The sequence below is a fragment of the Cyrtonyx montezumae genome, unplaced genomic scaffold (genome assembly GCF_038088225.1).
Source record: "Cyrtonyx montezumae isolate F1298 unplaced genomic scaffold, pur_monq_1.0 scaffold_23, whole genome shotgun sequence".
Classification (NCBI taxonomy): domain Eukaryota; kingdom Metazoa; phylum Chordata; class Aves; order Galliformes; family Odontophoridae; genus Cyrtonyx; species Cyrtonyx montezumae.
Window position 1 is genome coordinate 12,172,048 of NW_027071970.1, and position 24,216 is coordinate 12,196,263.

General features: G+C 48.4%; 1 protein-coding gene across 2 annotated transcripts; it reads right to left on the minus strand.

Moving 5' to 3' along the window:
• Window positions 1–656: 656 nt before the first annotated feature.
• On the minus strand, window positions 657–21,833 carry MAPK1 (mitogen-activated protein kinase 1). Of its 2 annotated transcripts, XM_065739316.1 has the most exons (9): window positions 21,509–21,827; window positions 11,377–11,559; window positions 10,423–10,612; window positions 8,308–8,424; window positions 6,531–6,645; window positions 5,906–6,037; window positions 4,078–4,187; window positions 3,197–3,324; window positions 657–1,513 (listed from the first exon to the last, which is right to left on the minus strand). In XM_065739316.1, the coding sequence occupies exons 1-8, from the start codon at window positions 21,649–21,651 to the stop codon at window positions 3,208–3,210; spliced, it is 1,107 nt and encodes a 368-aa protein (XP_065595388.1). In that variant the 5' UTR covers window positions 21,652–21,827; the 3' UTR covers window positions 657–1,513; window positions 3,197–3,207. The 2 variants fall into 2 exon arrangements, with proteins under 2 accessions (XP_065595388.1, XP_065595390.1); XM_065739318.1 differs by lacking the exons at window positions 657–1,513; window positions 4,078–4,187 and having other exon boundaries at window positions 3,232–3,324; window positions 21,509–21,833.
• Between the last annotated feature and the right edge of the window lie 2,383 nt (window positions 21,834–24,216).

Sequence of the window (24,216 nt, forward strand, 5' to 3'; positions counted from 1 at the left end):
GTAACAATAGATTTTTTTCTCTCAATCATAGGCATGTGGCACTTAAACAATCATCTTTGCACAGAAAGCTTTAACAGTCATGCGAGGGCACAGTAATCATTTTAAACAAGGCAAATTTCTCACCACAGAGAGCAGTGGGGAAAGAAAAGGAGGCACTGCACTGGAACATAACACCTAGTAAACTCCACATTATACAATTTCAGTAACAAATACTTGAAAAGATCATTAAAAGGTATACAATTTTAAACGTTATTTAGTGCTAGCTTTGTTTGGTTGTCCTAACTCAGCATTATCAGAAAAGTTTGATAGTACTTGACAACAGAACAGTACTTCATGTCACGAGCTCATGGAGGCTTGATTACAAATCACCATAGTGTAGGTTGCAAGAAATGAACCGAGATGCTGACATGCTGTAGGAGCAAAAGTAAATTCAAACTTTCTCATTTAAAGATGCAGTGTTCCTCTCTGCGAGAATTCTGAACGTCAGTGAGCACTCAAACGTGAAACTGCCAATCCTCACGTGAAGCATTGCATTGCTATGAAGAGTGTAGACAGAGTTTATTCACATCATACTCTGGTTCTCGCTTACCGCACTCGGATGCCTTCCGCAAAGAACAGCACCCACCACTGGGACCCCGTGCCACTGTGATCTTTGTTAATCTCCCTTCACACAGGGAATAAATGAGCTGGCAAGCTGCCACTCGTTCCCCTTGCACAAGCCTTATAAACTCGACTACAAGGTATGCACTCTGGAAGTACTACCCCTCCCAGCATGGTTAAACTTAAAATGATCTCTTTTTAAAAAGGCAGGGAAGAAAAGGTACAAATTTTGTCGGTGCATGGTAAAATGTTTCTTGGATGAATTCAATTAAGATGGGCTCCTATGTGGCTATTACACTGTATAGAATACCTGTATGTACAGCACAGGACACCCAAACAAGTGCATAAGCAAGATTAACACGAACACGACTTATGCTGTAATCCAGAGCGTAATGGAAAATCCCACTCACTGGATGCTAACCATTTCTATTTAAAAAGGAAGTGCAAAACAAATCTGGGATGTCACTGACTTAAAGTGCCCTGAATAGTAGCTTTTCTAAAAAAAAAAAAAATGCCAGCGACTTCAGTAAAGTCAGAAGAACATAGTTCATGGTGTAAACTTCATCAGTTAATGAATTATCTTCTCGGATATTAATCCAGGAGTGAAAGGAACCACTGCATCTCTCAAACCAGAAAGCAAGCAGTTAAACACGGCCAGCAGTAGGTGCACTTACAGTACAGTACTGCAACAGGTCAACAACGGGCATTACGCATAGGAGTGTCAATTACAATTCTTCAGGCTTAAAAGATTCATTGAAAGCATGAAAAGCCAAAACTACCAGGAACTGCCCTCCTGAATGGCTCAAAGGAGTTAGTGGATAAGCTGAGAGAGGCCACGAGACATGACCAACAATAAAGAACTGGGAAGAGGAACAGCAACGTTTGAGCATGCCCAGTCCTTTAAGTCCTTGTCCTACAAAAAAAAAAAAGCAGAGACATTTCAGTGAAGGAAATGTTATCACTGTCTTTCACAACAAACATTTTCCTATTTCTACCTTTCCCCAAACGAGCATTTATCTGAAGAACTGCTTTTTTCCCCACATTGTTTCCTAATTCCAAAAGCGAGTCAGGAAGTACGAGGTAAAGATCAGCAGAGAAGAGCTGACAGCAAGGGGCTGCAGAGGAGCACGAACACTCAGAAGGGACTCAGTGCAGCTTCAGCCAGCTGCCAGGCCTGGCCTTCACTGGCATGCCAGCTCCTCACAATTAATTGTGCACTGCAATACCTAGTAATTCTGACCAGAAATTACTCGCACAGTTCCTAGCGAATCGTTATCTAGGTAAGCGATGTATTCAAGCTTCAGTACGTTATCAGCCAAAGCAGCTCTTCACAGCAGCTCTGAAGGGTGACACTTCCAGCAGGTCAGGGCTTTCCCACAGCACCGCACCACGATACGGGCACCCCTCCTCCCTTAATCCCAACACAACCCTGCTAAGTACAGTCTGGGCAAAGAGGCCACGGAGATCACAAGCTCTGACTTACCTTTACTTTACAAAAGTAAAAAGCTATTTTCAACAGTTTCCTTGACATTTTTTTTCCCCTCCTCTTTTCTTCCCAATTAATAATTAAAAGAGCCTAGAGGCACGAGCAACGCAGGGACACAGATCCCATTTTTAGTCCAGAAGAATAACTGGTTACAGCAAAGCATCGAAGCCCCCACGCACTGCTGGCAGAGCCACGTGCTTCTCACAGCAAGCAGCTCATGGGCTCACACTCCAGCTTCCTGCAGGGCTGTCAGACACGGTCTGTGTGCGGCGCTGATGGAGGATACCCCACAAACCATTTTTAAGACACAACATGGGCCAACTGAGATCAGGCGGTCCTCTTTGTTTTTTCAATCTCTTGTCCAGCTACACAGCTCAGGTACTTAAAAACATTTGTTCCACAACTATCAGAAAAAATGTACTGCCACTTTTTGAGCAATTTTGTATGGAAATACCGAGACTCGTGAGCCTCAAGGTAGGTGGACACAACTTTATTGATTTGAAACAAAACAGAGGCAGGGAACATCAGCAGATTTAAATTAAGAATGGTTAGATCTTCAAAGAACTAGCAAATGTGACCATTAACTACCTCACAAGCAGCTACACAGCTCTCAGAGGTACTTACAATTGAAGTCTCACTGAAAACGTACAGTGTTGAGGCTTTTTTAGATTAGTTTAAGAGATTTCTCCTCTGCACACTGCATTTAAGGAAGACATTGTAAAGAGCATTTGAAGCCACTTGACAAAACACTCTGCTGTCTTACATGAAGATCACGGACCCCTCGAGAAGTGTGGGTTTTGTTTATAAGATTTGCATTTCAGAAGCATTCTCACTGCTTTCATTCTGAGAAGAAAATCAAATGTAATCCTTATTCCTTAAATGCAGTCCGAGAATTATGTAATCACCTCAAGACAACTGCCTGGATTCCTCACGCACAGTTCAGTGCTGCAAACTGTACTCATTTCTTCAGTAAGAGAACAGGACTGAGGTAAAGGAACAAGCAGCAAGCTGTACTCGAGCAGCAGGAGAGCAAGTCAATAGAAACCATCAGTTACACATTTCACCAGCAGTAAGCACAGATTCCAAAACTCTTCTGGGCAAACACTTTACCTATGCACAATTTAAGATCGATATCCTGGCTGGAATCTAGCAGTTTCCTCAAAAATCAGTTCTTTCAGCTTTTCCTTCGGCAAGTCATCCAACTCCATATCAAACTTGAAGGGTGCTTCAGCTACAGGCTTGATAAAATTAAAGAAAAAAAAAGTAATCATTCATCTTTTTAAAGCTATTATTGTTCTGTTGAAATTAAACAGAGATCCTGAATGGAAAAAATTTCTAAAGTGGTGATAGAAACATTCAGTACTTTGCAGTCTATGCATCATGTATTAGTCTAAAGATATTAATTCGGATCATAGCAAAATGTAAAACCGGGTATAATAACTGACAGCTCACATCTTAGTAACTACCTGAACAAAAATGATCTGAAGCATCACATTTCTCAGAATAATCCTATCCCTCAAGGAAAACTAGCATTTCTCCTCCCCACCTTCACCAGGAACCTGAAATCTCATCAGAATGGTATCAGCTGCAGTAAACTCAGTTCTGGGGCCTTTTGAAGTACAGTACAATGGTGAACTCTGCTGCCTCAACTCAGCCGATATGAAACAAAACCACAGCAAACTGAGGAATTCCATTTTCACAACAGTACTCCTCAGCATATATCTGTTTCTGTGCTGTGCCTCCAAAACGTAACGCTGGATTGAGAAATACAAAACAAAAGCACAACATCAATTTCAAGGACTGAAGTTAATCAGACTGATCCTTTCCCCTTATTTTTATTAACCGAACATTTAAACAACTGCTACCCATCTCTAAAGACAAGCAAGACTTCTCAGTCTGTAAGGGCCACGCAACGTACTTCTTACACGGAGCAGAGGACTGGCTACCTCCCTGACCACGTCAGGACTTCCATAGTAAAACAGTGTTTTTACCTCATCACTTGGATCATAGTACTGCTCCAGATACGGATGGGCTAAAGCTTGTTCCACTTCAATTCGCTTATGAGGATTAAAGGTCAACATTTTATCCAACAAATCAAGTGCTAAGATGAAAAAACAAGCAAACAAGAGCTTAATACACACTCCAAACTGCAAAGTACAATAAATGCTACTGACAGTACATAGGAAGGACAAGCTTCCCTACGTTCTGTGCTGATTTCCATTTACAGCAGTAGCAGCAAAATGCTCCCTGAGCTGGGCAGTGTGTCTTCGTTTGCCCATCTCATCAGCACTCCTAAGTTACAGTCCCCTTTTGCATGATCTGGTGTGTTTTATAAAGTATAGAAAAACATATACCCTTTACAAGGCCCTACCAGAATGAATGTCAAGGGAAGAAACGCACAGAAGCTTACAGAGCAATCTACATTCAACTCCAGCAGAAATTAAGATTTTTTTTTTCTCATTCAAATTTCGCATAAAAATCCAAAACAAGATAAACTTTGTCTGAAATGAAGTAATCAAGAATACCTTATTCTGAACAGAATGCAAAGCCATTAGAACAGCAGGGCACCACTACAAGCACACCTGGCAGCTCAGGAGATACTCTGCAGCTCATCATGCCAATACGTGCACAGAGATTTACACCAAACTTGCTCACAACAACTTGTGAAGAATCCACAGAGAATGCGTGGACTCCACAAGGCCAAGAACAAGGTCTGATCAAATTCTGGACAAGCATCACAAGTCCATAATTGCAACTGTTTGATTACTTTGGTTGTTAGCACATCTTCCTTTTGGAGAATAATGGCTACAGAGGCAGGAATTCCACACACCCTTGTGAAACCATGAGCTTCCACTGCATTTGTTCTTATCACAATACTAAACTTAAACGTGGGCTCATTACTGCACCACGGCAGCTCTAGCTCTGCATCAGGGTAAGATGCCTGGAAGGACACACAGCATGGCAGAAGATTCATTAAGTGCACTGGTTAATTTCTGTACCTTAAAGTTGCAAAGCTTGCTCAACAATTAAATACTTTCACGAAACTCTTTGTCAGGACCAGAAACGCCCCTGCTGACTGCGTGCTGTGCACACTGCTTCTCAATGAAGTGATGGCAAAGAGCTGTTTGAAATCTGCTCTGTCAAAGGGGCTCTGAAGGTTGAGATGGCTAGATGTTACCCAGACACACTAGGCACACGTTCCCTGGCAGCGAAGCACATCAGCATCACTGCCATTTAAGCTGTCAAAAACCCCAGCAAAAATTTCTCCCACTGATGAGCACAGTTACAAAAGCAGAACAAATAGTGCTGCTTCCCTCAGTGAGGACCATCAGCTGCTCTGCTGCTGCAGCAGAAATCAGCTCTTTCATGACACTTCAGTACCTGATTATGTTCACCGAAAGCAAATTATTTCATCGGATCAAAAAACTCAGGTGACATGGACTGTGTCAGAGCAAGCAAGAGAGAGCTGTGCTGTTAACACAGCAATCCCTGAACTGCACGAAGGATGAGCCAGAAGGAAATATCAATTCAGAACAAAAACTGCAAATGTCCAATGCCAACATTCAGTACTTGAATGAACTACGCTTTGTGAGACAATGCCAACAGCTGGGATCCCCACACGCCACAAAGAAGTTAAAGGTCCAACACCACAACACAACTTTTGACTTGTTTAAGAATAAGAGGGAGTTTCATGCTGTTTATGATCTTACATCCAACTGACTCCAACTCAAATACATTCTTACGGTGGTTCTAAAAGCAATCCCATCCTGCCCTTGATTTTTTTGAAACTCTGATAGAATATAATAGAGCATAAAATACCTTTGGGGTCAGCATTCGGAAACAGCCTGTTCCATGGTACCTTATTTTTGTGTGGTAGGGAAAGCAAATAGTTTCTGGCTTTTAAATTTATTATACAATTCAAATCTTCTTGGGAAGGGGATCCAAGTATACCTATGAAAACAAAAGCACAAACAGTACTGCATTCCTGAGAAAGCCACATCGCAACGATCACATCATGGTTACTAAAAGCCGACGTTAAAACTGCTGGGAAGAAGAACCACAGCACACATCCCAGCAGTTCGTCCATAAGATCCAACTCATATGAGTTTACCTACAGAAACTTCTAAAAATGGACTCTGACATTTTGGTACATGAGCTGCTTTATTTATTAATTTTTCTGCAACACCTCTGCTGATATAAATACACACCCCCAGCCACATCTCCAATCAACGACTTACTACACAAATCACTACAGAAATAACCACAGGGAACAGAAGATACATCTATAGATCCATAAATTATCCATTCTCAAAGACAATCCATACGCACAGACTAAAGGAACTACAGGATTGAAAGAACAAAATGGGTGACCCAGACCCAATGGTAGAAAAGCTGAAGAGAGGCGGATGGATGAGGAAACGTTACTTCATGATGTCAAACGTACCAAGGATATGGTTAAGTTGGTCAAGGTAGTGTTTTCCTGGAAAGATAGGTCTGTTGGAGAGCATCTCTGCCAGAATGCAGCCTACAGACCAGATGTCAATGGACTTGGTGTAACCCTGCAGGGAAAGCAAAACAAAACCAAACACTTATTCATATATACTTTTGCATAACTGCAGTAATGCATTACTTCAGTACAAACGCACTGAAATAGCTCCTTAAATCTGTCACACCTGTTCATGCTGTTCACTTTTTCTGGTACATAATGAAATAATTAAGAACTGTAGATAAAAAACACTGCTTCAGATGAGTAGCAAAAACTGAAATACGCAAGATGCACTTTTCCAAAGGGATTCATTGAGGTTAAGTGCACACACCACTCATCACACATTGGTGAGGCTCCCTGGTTCTCCTGCCGATTTACAGCAAGACACGTCATTAACAGGCCTTACACTAACTTAGACTCTTAAAAGATTAAAGAGTCTAACGGTTTCTGTCGTCCCCCTCATTATGCTAAACATGTGAGCAGCAGGAAAAGGCCACACTCCCACACAGGTCAGTAAGAAACCTTCATCAAAGGGGTGAAAGGGCAGCACGGGCTGCTGGTCAGAGGATCTGTAAACACAGCACGAAAGTAAGCAGCAAAGATGATGTGAGAAGATCAAATGCTGTGCTAAGAAGAATGGAACGAACATCTCCAGGTATGTAACAGGTTACACACTTCTGAGTCAAAGCCTTTTCTCCTGTACTTACACAGTGCCTGGGTGACACGTGGGCAATTCTACCTCAAGAGCCACCGGCCCCACAGACCCTCACCTTACTGTCCCACAGCCCATAGCAGCTGTCTGCTGCTCCCCCTCCCACCAGCACGGGGCTCGCACAGAAGTGGAATTCCCTGCCAGCTCAGCATGGCTCTCAGGGTGTGACAGGCAACCATTTGTTCTCTGTGCAGCAGCTCTGGAAGAAATCATGTTACTGACCAGGAACATCAAACCCTGTGCACCTCGGAAGGAGCACACAGGTCATCTTCTTGTAAGAGCTGCTGATGAATATAGACAGACATCCAGAAATAAGGGTAAGTTGCCCTATGCTTGCTTACTGCCTCAGTGGAGTTTAAAATATAAGGAGCCTAAAACCTCACCTGAGCAGGTAATTCTTTTCTAAATGCACGCTGCAGTGACCACTGCAAGGCTGTGAAGGTCACCCATTACACACATACACAGAACAGATCCACTTTAACAAAGTCATACAAGAATGTAAGAATAATTCCAAGTATAAAAAAACAAAACAAAGGGATGATTTAAGACTTTGAGAATGTCTTTAAGATTGACATACAGCAAAGACCACATGCCTTCAAAGTAAGATTCACCCTCATTATATACCCTAAATCTGCACCGAGATGTCCATTAGAACTGAGGCAACACTCGCAAACCTTCCTGAACACAGAGTGCCCTCATTAGCAGCATTTCTGTCCTGCTCTGTAACAGAGAGCATCTGACAGAATAAAGTCTTGTGAACAGCAAGACTAGGCACACGGGAACCGAAGCACATCTTTACTGAGCTGTGGCATCCAATAACTGTATTTGGAATTCCAAACCTATTGCAAAGCAGTGGCTGTGCTGTAGAGCCATTTCTCTGTTCCCTCAAGATTATGCATGTGCTCCAATTGTAAAAAAATAAAAATAAAAATCCAGAGGGGACGGGAGAAGGGAGAAACATCTGATGCTCCCAAGTGAATAATCAGCAACAGAAGCAGCACAGCAGTGCACTGCAGCTCTTACCTTAGAATTCAGCATGATTTCAGGAGCCCTGTACCAACGTGTGGCCACATATTCTGTCAGGAATCCTGTGTGATCATGGTCTGGATCTGCAACGCGAGCCAGTCCGAAGTCACAAATCTGGTTTCAAATTGAAAAGAAAAAGAGCAAGTACATTAGATATACATACAGCCTCCAACACTACAAAGTTACTAAGTCACTCCACCTACGACATAACACTTCCAAAAACAGTGGTGCTAGCACGTTATTTCCAGAAACAAATTATTGCATAAAGGTTGGAAAAAGATCTTTGGAACTGAAACACAAGAAGTTAATACAAGAAATTAAATTTAATTTGGATAGGGCCCCAAACAGTGGTCAAGGAGATCTGGTCCAAACAGCTCGAGGGAAAACATTCCTGGCATACGGTTTATGCTCCACTTATTTAACTTTTTATCTGCCAGGAAAGTGGCACTGCTCCAAATTTAAATTAAGAGTTACACCAGAAAATGAAAAGGTTAAGCTCTCCAATAATAAAAAGATTTAATGACAAACACATTTGAAGCACAGACCAAAACTCCTCTTACAAATGCTACCATCACAACAGTGTACCCGCAAAAAAAAAACCCACCATGAGATAATGGTGCCCTGCAGAGATCACAGCTGCTGGAGGAAGCACGAGCACAAAAAAGCCAGAGAGAACATTTCTCAATCCTACCCAGGAAAACTATTTTATCCAATCATGGAAAAAAAAACCTGATGTGCACCACTGGGATGGGCAAAAAGGAGAAGGGGTTTTTATCCATGCTCTGAGCACGAGGCCCCGTGGCCTTCAGAGCCATTTAGCATCCTCCCTCCAAAGAGAAAGTTGGAAGTAGGAAGACAGCGCAGCCACAATACCATTAAAGAAAAATCAACAGTGTTAACACTGAAGAGGAACAAACTTTCTATTTTTGTTCCTCTGAAGGTATGACTTAAAGCTGTTCACTTTCATGGGATGCTGTGTTTTAAGTGTATGCACGTGTACGTAACAGACAGACGGGCAGAACAGCCCTGAAAGAAACAAGTCAGCACAAATTCAGTGCTCTCCAGACAAGGCCTAACATGCACTGGCTTTCTTCTCAGTTCTGGAGTTTACACTTCAGATGTGGTAATAACACAACACCACAGTTCCCTTCAGGTTAAGAAAAAACACTTGTTCTGCCATACAGAATACCACACTCTCCACTAGGGAAGCACGCGCTGCAGTGCCACTCTCTTTTAATATCCAAGGAAGAACCTGGAGCAGTACTTCCTGAGCTCATGCTCTGCCATCCAGCAAACTTCATTTACTTTTTATGACCACCGTACTTGTCTTAAAGCAGTCTTTTTCTTCTGCACACACTCAGAGCTACGCTCACTGTTATTTCCTGCTTCTACTACAGATTTTACTCCATTTCTTTCATGAAAGGGTTAACGCCCCAAGGGCACTTCTACTGCATTCACTCTTCACAGTGGTATCTCCCAGATGGAGGGACCTAGGCTAAATGCAGTTCTTCCTCATTTGGGCAGGATGAATCCTGGTCACCTCTAAGACTGTCACAGGGAGAAGCAGGACAGTTACAATCACACAGCAGAAAGTTACAGAAGGCTGTGATTTCTGTTTTATTCTGTATTTCTGTTCTCATTCTCCACACTTGGTTTGCTTTACTGAGTGCCACTAAACATGGAGGTAACATTTTCCAAGTAAGAGCTCTGAGATCATCTATCACCCACCATAACCATCTATCAGCAGCATTAGCACAGCCCACCTCCAACCCAGAACGATTAGCAGTTCTAATGCACGGATTTGAGACTTGAAATCCACACCATTTTCAGTTCACTTTCCAAGTAAACACAGTTCTGCTTCAGATGGGTATTTTCATCAGCTTTAGAGAGGCTGTTTCAAAGTCAGCCTCCAGATGGAAACAGCGATGCGTCCATGAGAACAGCATAACAGAGCACAGTTCTCAAACATTAATCATTATTTTATGAAAATTAATAATGATTTGGCAATCTTTCCACAAAAAAGAAATCACATTCACAGCTGCTCACAGTTACAGCAGATCATACAGCTGATAAAGACCATGGGAGTAAAATTATTAAGAAATTCCCACTAACCTTGAGATCACAAGTGGTATTAAGCAGCAAATTCGAAGGTTTGAGGTCACGATGAAGCACGTTGGCTGAATGGATATATTTTAACCCTCTCAGAATCTGGTAAAGGAAATAACAAATGTGGTCGTTGCTGAGGTGTTGAGTCTTTAAGAGCTTGTAGAGATCTGTTTCCATCAGATCTTGCACAATGTATCTGTAAGGTACCAGATGTAAGGCAGCAAAACGAAGCTGGTGGCACATTACATATCGACGTACAGTACCAAATGAAACTTCTAAAACCATTTATTTCTTTCATTTATTCACTTCAACAAATCTGACCTAGATTCAAATCAACGCCTTATGCTCTCAAAGAGGCACACTTCTGTGAAAATCTGGGAAGCCAACAGGAAACAATATACACAGAGGAATCATCCAAGTTGGCTGCAAACTAGGGTTGGTCTCAGGGGCAGAGCCTCTCTGCTCTAACGGCTTGATACGTTAGCTACACACGTGAAGCCAACAGCGAGTGCATGTTCACCAGCTCATGCGTAGTTTCGCACTACAAGACTACAGTGAGGGTAGAGGGGCATCTGGCCTCATTTATACCCCCCCCAATGGATCCTTTCCATTCTTTAAGAAAATCTCAGATAGTTACAGCAGAGCTTTATCATTTTTTTCTCCTTGTGGTAGCAGAGGTTCTACTCAAAGTGACTGCAGTCTAAAGATGGACTCATTAAACGTGCCTTGAGTTCCTTGGAATTATTTTTTCATTCTGGCACAAACCAACAGAAGCCATGTTCTTCAAGGTACCAAAGCTGTCTATCAATACCTACAAATCCAGCAAATGTTATCAACTTCCATTCCAGTTTAAAGTAATAAAAGCCAGCTCTTAAAACTTAGTACGCATAAGGATGAAAGAGAGCTCCAACGAAAACAGAGAAGGAATCAATCACTAAGCACAGCAGTCTGAAAGGATACACGTCTTTCATTTGTTCAATAGTTGGAGCTCTGATAATATCGTTGATTCCAATAATATTCTCGTGCCTGAAGCGCAGTAAGATCTTTATCTCCCTCAGAGTTCTCTGGCAGTACGTCTGATGCTCAAAAGGACTGATTTTCTTTATAGCAACTCGAACTTTGTTGACGTTATCGTAGGCAGAACTGGAACAGAACCAACATTTGTTATAAGTTAAAATCCATTCATTCCACTCAGAAAGCAAGGATGTCAATTCCACCGAACGCAAGGACTGCCCACTTGTTTGTACATTCATTTTTATCAAACCAAGAGGTGACAGTAGCAAATATCTCTTAAGCTAACGTCAGAACAATATTTCTCCTGTTATTCATTTTGGGAACCTATAAGTCGCCCTTTTGCAGCCAGCTTTTCACCTGCTGAGTCCCAAGTACCTGAACAAAGACAGACGCATTCAGCTCCTTCATCACCCTGAGAAAAAGTAAGTTTGAATCTTGCCCTGTACGCTGTGATCAAGAAGAAATTTTAGACGAGAAGTTAACCCTGGGTTAACCCACTCACTTTGGTGGGCAGAAAAGCTTTCAGAAGTCACCTTTCAAGCGGCAGAATCCTACACCTCACTCCACCAAACTCCATTTCCCGCACCCCCACGATGAGCAGACACTGAAGAAGAAGGGAACGGGCAACTTGTGAAGATGCCTCTCCCAGTTCGTTCCAAAGACGACAGAGCTGCAGAAAGTAAAGCAGTGAGCAGTGCCCTGCAGCAGCGGGGGAGCAGCACCAGCAGGCACACGGCCGCATCCAGAGCACGCCGACTGCAGAGCTCGGGACAGCACTCAGTGCAGGGCCCTGTGTTCCTGCCCAGAATGCCCTCCCACTCACAAGGACTGTCTCCTTCCCAGCCCAACAAGGAGCTCCAGGAGGCACAGAGCTGTACAGCACGGCCTCCAGTTATCGCTGTGTGAAAAGGCTGCCAACAGTTACAGGGCTGCTCCAGGACCTTCCTCGTGGCCTTGTTTATATGAATGGCAAAGCACCTCGTTACAATAATTGCTCTTAAGAACATTACCATATGCTTTCATATAATTAGAATTTAAATGCATACATGATTTTTAATACATAAAGATTTCTCATTCCTTTCGAATTTCTTTTTATTCACTGCTGCATTCCTCAGAATTTTCGGAAACACCATGCAAGCCTGTATCTCAACTCCTGCCAGCTCAGCATCCCACATGAGGGCAGCCACACGCTGCCAGCTAACCAGCCCTCATCACACACATTTCTTACCACCAAATCCCAGGGCGGTCTTTGAAACCCTCTGAGCTGCCCTCACAGTGCACCCGGTGAACAGCTAAAACAGATCAAGGTAAAAAGTCCAACTGGAGGAGGACACCCCAACAGGAGCTATGAAGGGCAGAGCAAGGCAAGACGCACCCGCTGACACTGCTTAACCAAACCCCAATCCCCTGCGATATTGGATAGGTTCTAAGTTGCTGATTCTCATGTAGATGGGTCACTGGGATCCAGTGAACCTGCCCACTAAGCACGCCCGGATAAATACGCCTTTCTCTGATCTCCTGTAGCTCAGTTTCACACACAGCTCTTGGAACATTCTCTTATCAAAATTTTTAGCTTACTGAAAAAAAAAAAAAGGGCAAATTTGCTCACGATTTACGTGGAAAAAAAAGCGAAGTATCTGCAGTAAAGATGCTCCCAGTTTCCTCGCCAAGGCACGCCCTGCAGGCAGCGCTCGGTTGGCACAGACCTCACCACGCTGCTGTAACTAAGCAGGCACTGCTGCTGCCAGCACAAAGCCTCAGCTCAGGAGGGTAAAACCACACCCAGCTGAATACTGGCATCTTTCCCTTCTTACCTTTCTCAAGCGTTGTCTTTTTTGTAACTTGATTAAACTTATGAAAGGATGACTCTACTTTCTGTGGGCAGGAAGCTAACCACGCGTCTGCTGTGCACGGTGCTCTATCACGGGCAGTACAGGTACGCAGAAAATGATGGCAAAGTTTGCACAGCTTCACATCCTGAGCTGCAGCCCTCAAAACAAACACGGCTGTAAGGGAGCTCCGCGTGCCCTCAGGAAGCCGCCGCCCCAAGGCCGGGATGCTGATGTTAAAAGACACTGAAGAAATGAGGTTGGGCCACCAACAGCTTCAGCCTCCTGCCTGTAACTCAGGCAGAGGTCCCCGTCCCTGAGAGGCACCCTTAGGCTGCACTGCAGTAGGACTGGGGGCACGTGCTCCCTCCCACACCATCACAGCCACGGCCACCTACAAATCCCATACTGCTATATGAAGGATCCACGCAGGAACCACCACACAAACGTATCGGAGCCCCTCCTGCTCCTCACAATCCTTGCTCATCAGGGACGTGCTGTGCTGCTCACAGCCCATCCGTAGTGCTAAGAAAAACGACAGCCCTAAAAAACACAAATCCAAAGCCCCAGTGCAAAAAAGTCAGTGCAGTTAATGCACAGCTTGCTTTCCACCTAACACAGGATCATCTTGATCAGCCTGAGCCAGAATTAGAGATCTAATTTTATGACAAACAATCGCCTGGGCTCCCCCTACAGTTAAGAAGAAATAGCTTCACATATACATCCCTCCAAAGCACGTCCTAAATTTAGATAATCCGCATTCTGGAAGCGCTGTCCCTCCGTGACAGCCCAGCTGGGCTCTGCTGGGTCTCGTGAGTGCTTGCATGTCCACGGCAGCAGCCAGCCAGCACTGCCCCAAAGCCACGGACCCGCTGGCTTTTTAGAGATGCACAAACTGGGAATACCAGGTCCCACACCAGTAGCTTCCCAAGTGCCAGCCCACAGCTTCCAGCTCATAACCCCTCACAGCATACACCCACCGCTGCGTGTCGGGCCCCGCCGCGCTCCTGGCATTCCCACGGTGCTGCATCTCGTCCCCAGCACTGAGCACTTGGAGGGAAGGATTTATACCCACCATGGTGTGCAGCTTCACCAGCTGATGCGAGCACAGCTGCGAATGCTATTTATCTGTAATGTGATAAAACTAACTATACATTTTGCAACAGCCCAACTCCAGCACACACATTACTCTGATTACATGCTGCAGCCACCATCCTGGGACAGCCCACAGCTGCACCATTACCCAGATCCTCTCCAGACACCAAGTGCAGATCGGTGCAAGCCCTTGTGCTACCATTTATCATCCCCAGCACTAAGGTAATATATTTAAGGTAAATATATGACAAAGTTTTGACTAAACAGAATGTCCTGCACAGCAGCACAAAGCAAACAGACGAGCACAGGGAGCTGTGCCATGCTGCTCTGAGCCCGCGGGCACGGCTGCACAGCTCGGCCGGACCACGACCTGCAGGCTGTGCCACGCAGCAATGCGGGGCTGACCCATCTCAGGTTGAAAAGGGATGTTTTGTCAGCAGCTTCGTGTTGCTGTGGAAACGAGATTCCAAGGGCACAGCCAGAGATAACCGCCTGAAACGCTGAACAATGCTGCCTGCAGCGAGGCCAGGGGAACGCAGCACAGCCGGGAAGGCCTTCAGCCTTCTCACTCAGCCTGAATTCAGCTCAGCTGCAGATATTTCCACAACCTGCTGATACGGATCAAGTTACAATGCAAATCACTTGGGCTTATTTTTTAGACTGCTGTAGACAAATAACAGCACTGCGGTGCAGGCAGCCAGCTAGGACAGCAGCAGCTACACAACCACTGGAAGGGACAAAGGGAGGCAGCTCCAGGCTCAGTGACACCCAGCTGGGCCACTTCGCTCACAGAAGGTACTGCAGTCCCCCAGCTGCAAACAGCCAAGGTTAACAGAAGTCCTCGATACTCTGTTCTCCACCGGAGCACCAGCACCAACTTGGAGAACCAGCACCTGCTTTTAGATCACCCACGCTCCCACTACTGCGTGTTTCCCTCACTTCAGCGGACCTCCATCTACAGAAACACAACTCAGGGAGCAGCTGAAAGCAGAGAGCTGCTTCTGGTTTGTGAAAAACAAAAAATAAGAAACCCTGCCCTTCCAGCTCCAGCAGCTGTCCCAAGTACTCAGAGATCACACGCAGAGCTCGGGCATCGCGTGCTCCGCGCTGCACGGCCCATGCAGCAGCAGCAGGGACAGCAGGAGGGAGCGCAGCACCCACACACACATCCGACTGTACGGGGTCAGAGAAAACCTCAGCTCATCGAGCACAGGATGACCTCACATTTCTCTTAAGCCTTTTTTTTTTTTGTCAAGAAAAGCCAAAGAAGTGCAGTGCTGCAGCACACGGCCGCCAGCACACAGCAGCAGTCCCCGCCTCTCCCTCTCCATTTCCTTGCATCTCATGCTACAGAACTGAGGGCAGAAGAGCGAACAAGAGGACATGGCAATAGCTAAGAGGTGAATGCGACTCAGCTCCCAGCAGCGCGGACCGGGGCCTGCCTGACAGCTCCTCACCGTGTGCTATTTGAAAATGCATCTTCTCTGAAGCTTTGCATTTGATGCATTCCAGTGCCACTACAGAGCTCGCTGCATTAGGCCAAGGACACACAACCGTTTCCAAGTCTGCTATCACGACTCCTTGGCAAAGCAGGGTCAGCCTTCACAAACTCATGAATTTACCCATGCTCTTAACCCCGTTCCAAGTTGTTCATCACCAAATCAAGCCCCACTACAGTATTCTGGTGGTTTTTTGTTTGTTTTTTTGTTTTGTTTTAAGTAAAACCTGACCTTTCCAAGCATAATAATTCTAACCCACTTCCCATGCACACAATAACGACTTCAGAGTTTAATTCCTTAAAGTGCTCCTCGTCCTGAAAAGAAGTATCGACTCATGCAAAATGGTGCCTGAGATGAGCTCCTGCCCGAAGCGGAGTCAGCCCAGCAGCCCGGTGCAGCGCAGCAATGACCCCTGCCTGGTGAGCAGCACACTGCAAAGGCAGTGGCCCTTAGTGCTGCCCAGCTCCTCGGTGCTCTGACGCACCTTAGGGCTCTGAAACCCACGGCAGTGCCCTCTGACACAGCTCCTTCCACACCAGCACGCTTCAAGCCGCAGTAAGTACCTGCTCATCATCCTACTGAAGTTGGCCTCCACAGAATGGACCTTGCAGTCTCACACTCCTCACAGCTCTGCACACCTTTTCCCTTCCCACTTACCCCCGTTTCAGATGCAGGCTCTCCAATGCTGTTCAATAGCACTCTCGTTCTTGCAAGCTTTGCAGGTTAAAGTCCTTCTGTCTGAAGCAAACCCACAGCACCCAGCACTACACCAAGTTTCCATATTCTTTCTCTATGAACTTCAGTTTCCCTGGGAATTGCTCAGCCAGGCACAAGCACGGTGAGCTCAGGGCTCTGCTCCCCAGCTCCTGCCCAGCAGCACTGCCCCTTCCTCAGGGCACAGTGAGCACAGTCACTGCCAGCTCAGACCGTGGCAGCACGAAGCTGAAGAACAGGGAGAGCAAACAAGTCCTCCACCAGCACATCCTCGTACCCCTCCTGAGTCAGCACCACCACTCACATCACCTCAACCTTTGTTTTTACGTAAGGTCTCAGTGAAGTCAGCTGCAGGGCACAGCACTGCATGGCGGGAGGGGTGGGCAGGGCAGGGGGTGCCTGCAGCAGTGCTGCACAGTGTGTGCACCTCCATCATGGAGCAGCACTGCAGGTACTGCAGGAAACACTTCCCTCCCTTCCAGGGAAGGAAGGATGTGGCCCAAGAGCCACAGCAGCAATGGCATCGAGTTCCCCAGATGGGCTTTCTCTTTTGTCTGGTGAGGGTCTCATTTGGCTGATGCTGCAAATACTCCTAAAAGCAGATTTAGAAAAAAAAGAAATAAGGAAAAAATATAAAAATATAAGATCTGGGATGATTACGTTGTTTTTCAGAAGGGGACTTATTTGATTCCACACAATACAAAACCTCAGGAAAGACAGTTGGCAGTATTCCACTCCAAGATGCAGAAGGAAAAAAAAAAGCACTCATAAGAACAGGAAGGTCCTGGGGACAGCTGCTCCTCGCAAGGAAAACTGCTGCATGAAGTAACCACACACCGCACACCGTGAGCATAACTGCAGTGCTGGTAGCTGAAACGTACCCACCACGCTGATGAACACTCTCTACATGTAACAAGAACGCTCATTTGCATTCTAATCAGCTCCGAGCACTCCACTCTTTTATGAAAATTAAGCTGAAATGCAGAAGAATAACCCCCAGGAGAAGTGGCTTTTCCCACAGCAGAACACGTGTTTGATTTTGGGGGGGGCTGGATGGACACGGTTCTGCCCACCCCCCCCACTCCACATACACTGTTCACCTCAATCTGCATCACAGCGCAGCAAAAAAAAGCAACCCTCAAATACACTTTGCCTCCACACGCTTCATCTGAGCGACCTGGAAACCCAAACTTAAGCACTACTGAAAGCAGGCAGCAGGGCTTCACTGGACACCGAGTGGAGAACCCCATGACACCCTGCTCCAGGTGCAGACACACGCTGGCCCCACAGACACAGGGACCCGCCTCCCCCACCCCATAGGAAGGAGCTCTTCTCAGAGGTTAAAAAGTGACAGGAGCTTACAGCGACCAGCTGCAGCAAGGCAAATTCTCCTGCTGCTCAAAGCAGCAGTCCCATCCTGCAGCTGGATAGCTACCAGGAGCTGCCCAGGGAACAGCAAAGCCTCCGTGTGCACACAGCGGAGATGCTGAGCCGTGCCTGCAGCTCCCGGCCCGCTCTGCTCCGCCAACCGCCGCACTGCCAGACGACAGATGGGTGCACCAAGCACCAAAAGGGTCCGCTGCTTTCCCTCCTGGACTGCAGCTGAAAACGTCCTGTCTGCCAACACCTCACCATCCATCACCATCTGGCAAGAGATCCAAGATCCCAATGCAGCAATGCAACCACACGCAGCTGATGAAAGCACAACAGCTTTATTCCTGCATGCATAGTGGGAAAAACCCCGCAAGGTGTCCGCTTCTGTGGGCTGGAGCACACCACGCTAAGAAAACCTGCATCTGTTTATGGAATGCAAGTGCCCCTGAGCTGCACTCCCCAAGCCCTAGCCCTGCGTCCTGTGGCTTCAGGGAGCCAGGACGAGGTGCAGCCCCCAGCCCCCCAGGCCAGCTCCCACTGCAGGAGGCTGCTGCCAGAGGGAGGGGACTGCCACCCACCATCCATTACACCCCCAAATCTCTGCTCCAATTCCTGCGCTGATGAGGAGGTATCAGGGCAACACCTATCAGCTCCCTGCTTTCCTTATCAGAGAACAGAACAGGCTAATTAACAGGTAGCAACGCCTACGTGGAGCCTGCGCTCCCTAAAAGCACTTATAAAGGAGGACATCGATCTCTGCACTTGATCCATCATCACAGTGTATTCTCTCCAGATCAATGGACTCAGAACAGAACCAAACCAAGGCCACCTCTGCTCCTCACCACGAAGCAGTCTGCCCCAAGACACCAGCACAGAACAGGCACTGCCCTCGTGCCTAACCCAGACACACCGGGGAGAAAACGCTAAGTGCATCCTTACAGCAACACTGTAAAACTGAGGCCAACAAATACAAGATGCATGCTTCAAAACCATCTTCCCACTGCATTCACCTTCATGATTTATATGCACAGTTTGCAGCAGTGATAACACTTCACATTTACATAAGCGTGACGGCAAGAAGAGTTCCAAGTAACAGTACAAATCAGAAGCCTGTCATCATATTCCTGTTAACCATTTCCTTCCAAAAATTACCCGTTTTAAACTGTCAGACAGCTACCTTGCCAAATCAGCACCGAGCACACGGATGGAGAACAGCTCCTGCTGGAAATGTAGGGCTCAGTGCTCTCAGTGGGTGCAAAGAGGGCTCAGTGCTCTCAGTGGGTGCAAAGAGGGCTCAGTGCTCTCAGTGGGTGCAAAGAGGGCTCAGTGCTCTCAGTGGGTGCAAAGAGGGCTCAGTGCTCTCAGTGGGTGCAAAGAGGGCTCAGTGCTCTCAGTGGGTGCAAAGAGGGCTCAGTGCTCTCAGTGGGTGCAAAGAGGGCTCAGTGCTCTCAGTGGGTGCAAAGAGGGCTCAGTGCTCTCAGTGGGTGCAAAGAGGCTGCGCAGCACAGGCAGCGAGGAAGGAGCAGCTTCCCGAGCCATTACACTGCTCCTGAGAGCTGTGCAGCTCCCAGCTGCAGTCAGTTCTGGCTGACCCCAGGCCGACAGCCCTCTGCATTTGTTATTTCACATCCTACAGTCCTGCAGAGCGCTGAGGGTTTCTGCTACAACTCTGTTTGCACTGTGCTCCTTCCCTGCTTCCACGTGCAAGAAAAGCGAAAACAACAGTTTGGAAAGGGATGCTCATGTGGACGTCCACTTATTAACCACTGAACTCCCAGCAAGGTTTTTTTTTTTAAACATAAACTCCCTCATTCAGTGATGTGGAAACATAACATGAGAACTAATGGAGTGAGGGACTCTAAGAGTTAAGTCACTTGTTTTGCATATAACAAGCCCTCCAGCACAGCACACTTAGAAATAACCAGCACCTCCTCCCTCATGTCATAGCTGATGGTGTAAAACAAAGCTGTTAACGCTTGCCTTGCTGTCCTTCACTAAGGGTGCAAATCCAAATGGGTTTTGCATTGCAGGAGCTATCTCCACCTGCACCCTCGTGGCTTGCCCTCTGCCAGCCCCGGCCCCAAAGAGAGATGCTCTGCAGATCTCGCTGCATTAGCGATCACAACAAGACCAGAGACATGCAGCATGAATCTGCATAAGCTCTACTGCTGATCAATAAGCACTGTTACTTAACCATAGTAGTCAGTGCACCGTGCACTACAACGCATTACAGTTGCTATGGCATTCAGCTGGAACATGTGCATCCAACAGCTCCCTCATCAAGCACACGCCATAAACTGAGACTTTGTTCCCTGGCTTTTCAGGCTCAAGGCAGAAGACCAATAACTAGAGCACAACGTATCACATTCAGTACTTCGCATTAATAGCTCCAGAGGAGAAAACAAAGGAGCCAAATGCATCTTTCAACTCCACTGGAGATCCTTAACTTTGCGATAAGGAATACGGATAGCATCCGAAGCAGGTATCATTTAATATGATAAGTTTTAAAACAAGTGATAACATGCCATGTTTTCAGAGAGGAAACCCTTCCACAGCAGAACGGGATGACACAGTGTGAGGGGGGGAAGAGCGCGACCCCGTTTCCCCGTGTCTGCTCCTCAGCAGTGAGCCCAAAAAAGGGCATCAGCCGCCACTGCACTGCGCCGTGCAACCTGCGGGTGCGGGGAAGCAGCTCAGTGCCGGCACGAGCCGACCCAGCAGACGGCAGAAGCGCGCAGTAACACCGTGTGTAACACAGGCTTTGGACTGGCTGTTGTTGCAACTTCCAGCACTAAACCCAATAGCGAGGTTACTTTCACATCATCTACGGGAGCTCCGGGTCACGCGTCGGAGCTCCTTCCCGCGACAGAAAAGCCAAGGCCGCAGCTCCAACCTTCCCCGCAGATGCCCGCGTCGCTCCCAGCGCTCCGGGGCGCGGCTCGGCGGGGCAGGCCGGCACAGCTCAGTGCTGCGGGCACCGCTGCTGGGAAACGTGCGCTGCGGTTTACAGAAAATTAAACGACAGAGAGAGAAAGCGGCGCCGCGCGGCTCACACCGCTCCAACGACGAACGCGCCGAGGAAACGGCGGCAGCGCCGGAGAGTTCCCGATGAGAGCCCCGCGGTGCGGCAGCACCAGCACGGCCCGGCCCGGCTCGGCACGGCCCGGAGAAACGACACCGAAATCTCGCGATCGTTCTCCAGAATTCTGCCGCTCACCCGCGGAGCTCTTTAAGGCCGACCCTGACCGCGTCCGTCCCCGCGGGGCCGCGCAGGGCCGAGCGGAGCCCTTCGGCCGCAGCAGCACCGCCGCAGCCGCCAGGTGAGCGGCGCACAAAGGGAACGCGGGGGAGGGAGGGCAGAGCCGCGCGAACGGGCGGTAGCGATCCCACGCAGGGCAGGGCAGCGGTCCCCCCGGGCCGGGAGCGGCGGAGGGGGGGAGTGGGGGGGTGGGGGTCCGCCCCGGAGCCGCGCGGCCTTCCCCTCCCCCGGGGCCGCGGCCGCTCCCCGCTGCCGGGCGGGGAAAAGCGGCGATCGGGGCGGGGGCGCCGCCCTTGGCCGGCACTCACCACACCATGCCGTACGCCCCTTCGCCGATGTACGAGAGGTTGGTGTAGCGCGGCCCCACGTCGAACACCTGACCCCGCACCATCTCCGGGCCCCCGGCGCCTCCGGAGCCGCCCGCGGCCGCGGCCCCCGCCACCGCCGCCATGTTGTCCGCGCCGGGAACCGCGGCGACTGCGTGCGGGGAGGGCCGGGCGGGCGGAGGAAGGAGGGGGACGGGGAGGAAGAAGGCGCGCTCCGCCCCGCCGCGCTCCGCAGCCCCGGGCTCCGACAGCCGGGACCCTCAGCACCGCCGCCGCTCTGAGCAGACGGAACCGCCGCGCGCGCGCATCGACCGCGGCCGAGAGGTGGGGGGAGGAGGGGGGGAAGGACGGGCGGGGGCGGAGCTCGCGCCGGGGGAGGAGCGGAGCTCGGGACTGCGGTAACCGCAGCCGCCGGGGAGGGGGGCGCGGCGCGCGGTCACGTGGTGGACGTGTCACGTGGTGGGCGTGGAGGCGCCGCGCGGCGCCATTAGAAGGTCACGTGACTGCGGGCGGGAAATGGGGCCCGGCGGCATCACGTGACTGCGGGGCGTGGCGGGCATCGCGCCGGGCGGCCCCGTGCGTCCCGGGGAGTCCCCTGATCCGCGGCCGCTGTGCGCGGGGACGTCCGTTCCGGTGCCGTTCTGCGCTCGGTTCCCCGCGGGCTCCGCGTGGCACCGACCGCCCGTTCCCGCGTTGCGGGCGCCCGTCCCCCGCGTCCCCGCCCCGTCCCCACAACGGGGTTCCGCCGTTCCCTTTCCGGGTGCTCCTGAGCTGCGGTGCTGCCGCTCTCGGGAAATGGTGACGGCCGCAAATGGGAACGATCGTTTCCATGTCCTGAACCCGGTGACTCCCAGGGCCCTCAAACGGAGCGCGCACCGCTCCGTCGCCTCGGTCCCTCTGGCGGTGGGGCGGTTCGCTCGGCGCGGCCGGGCAGAGCGGCCCAGAGCTGCTGCGTGTCACCGCTGTGTGCCTTCGCCGCCGCGTGGAGAAGGAAACCAACCGGGCAGGGCAGGAAGGCGCGGAGGAACCGCAGCTCCTTCCACTGCTGTGATCCCATGTACGTTTAATGCGCTTAAAGCCAAGGAGGTCAGAAACGTATGGCATGCGTTGCCAACGAGTCTCACGGACAGGTCCGTGCTGAGGACGGGGTCTGCGGGCTCCCTGTGCCCATATGCATACCACCTTTGACTGCTGACTTCGCGTTCTGTAAGCAGAGAAACGACTGACATACAAAGGCCCCAGTCCTCCTAGAACAGCATTATCAGGCTTAGGAAAAGGATGAACAGCGCACAGCTGCCCTGCAGGGCTCCTTACTGCAGATTCCGTTTTGTTCTGCTCCTTGCAGGTCCAAGTGCCGCGTATCAGCTGTGTTCACTGTGTGGGGAGGGGCAGTGCTGCAGGGACACGGCCCTTGGGAGCAGAGCACCTCCGAGTGCCCGCTCACCCCTCATCCAAAGCAACTCAGCATAGAAAGCCATTCTTATGGCATCATTTAGGAAGCCTTCAAGCCTCTACATGGAGAAGAAAAAGGGAAACGACATATAGGGCGTCTTATAAAGAGATATTTTAACTTCTAAAGCAGTCAGGAACCATGGTGATGAATGTGACACAAGCTTAAATTGCTCAGATATGAGCTCTGATCCGCTGGGAACCATCCTAAGATTCACAAAGAGCATCAGATGCTAGTAACTTCTAACCAGAACCTTCCTGGGCCTGATGCAACCAGTGACATAGCTGAAAGCCCAAGGGAGAAATGTTCATGTAAATGTCACCCACTGCTTCGGCGTAAAGTGACCTCAACCTAAATGAGAATCTCTCCATAATTTCATGCCATTGGGAAGTTAAAAGCAGTATCTTGCCCGAAGTGCTGGGCAATTTGCTGCCAAAATGAACTTACTCTCCCCCCCACCCCTCTCAGTATTTGTTTTTTCCCTGCTCAGCATTCTGGCTGACTTTGCAGGAAGCTTATGGTGGTTTATAGATTATGGACTTAAAACTGGTAAACAGACTGCTATATTTGCTTTGAGCCCAAACAGTTATTAATTACAGAACTGTGCTGTCCATAACAACCTTGATCTCACAGTGGATGTCATTCTGTCACCGCCACACTGCCACTGCTGAAGGGGATGCAGTATCTGCCATGTTCTTGTCAGATCTGATGTTCACAAATGTTATAATTTGAAAGCTTAGGTGCCACTTCAAGTCCTTTTAATGCTTTTTAGTTTGATATAAGTCATTAACAATTATATTGTCAATATTTTACAAGGAGTCTGTTTTACAGCTACCTTTAAATCTTACAGAACAGTTTGAATTCACGTACTGACATTTTGCTGCTATGTAAAATTAAGGGCTTTTCTTTCTCAGCTGCAGTAGCAGTAGTACCCAGCACCGTCCTGCACTTCACTAATGGAAATTTCCCAGCTTCAAAGCACACTCAGTCAGCTGCAGTAAAACTGAGTGATTTCTATACAGTTGTGTGTGTCACTCGTCCTCAGTTATCTGGAGCTTGTATCTTTTGAGGACCAGCTTCTCATGAGCTGGCTTTGTTTTGCTCAAGACTTAAAATTCAGTAAGCTGTGGGTGATGCAGGCATTGAACCAAGGGTTTTCTACAGGAGCAACAGAACACACTCATAGTCGGTGCTGGTGGGAACGTTGCAGTGATTTCTGAGGATGTCCCTGCAGTGACTG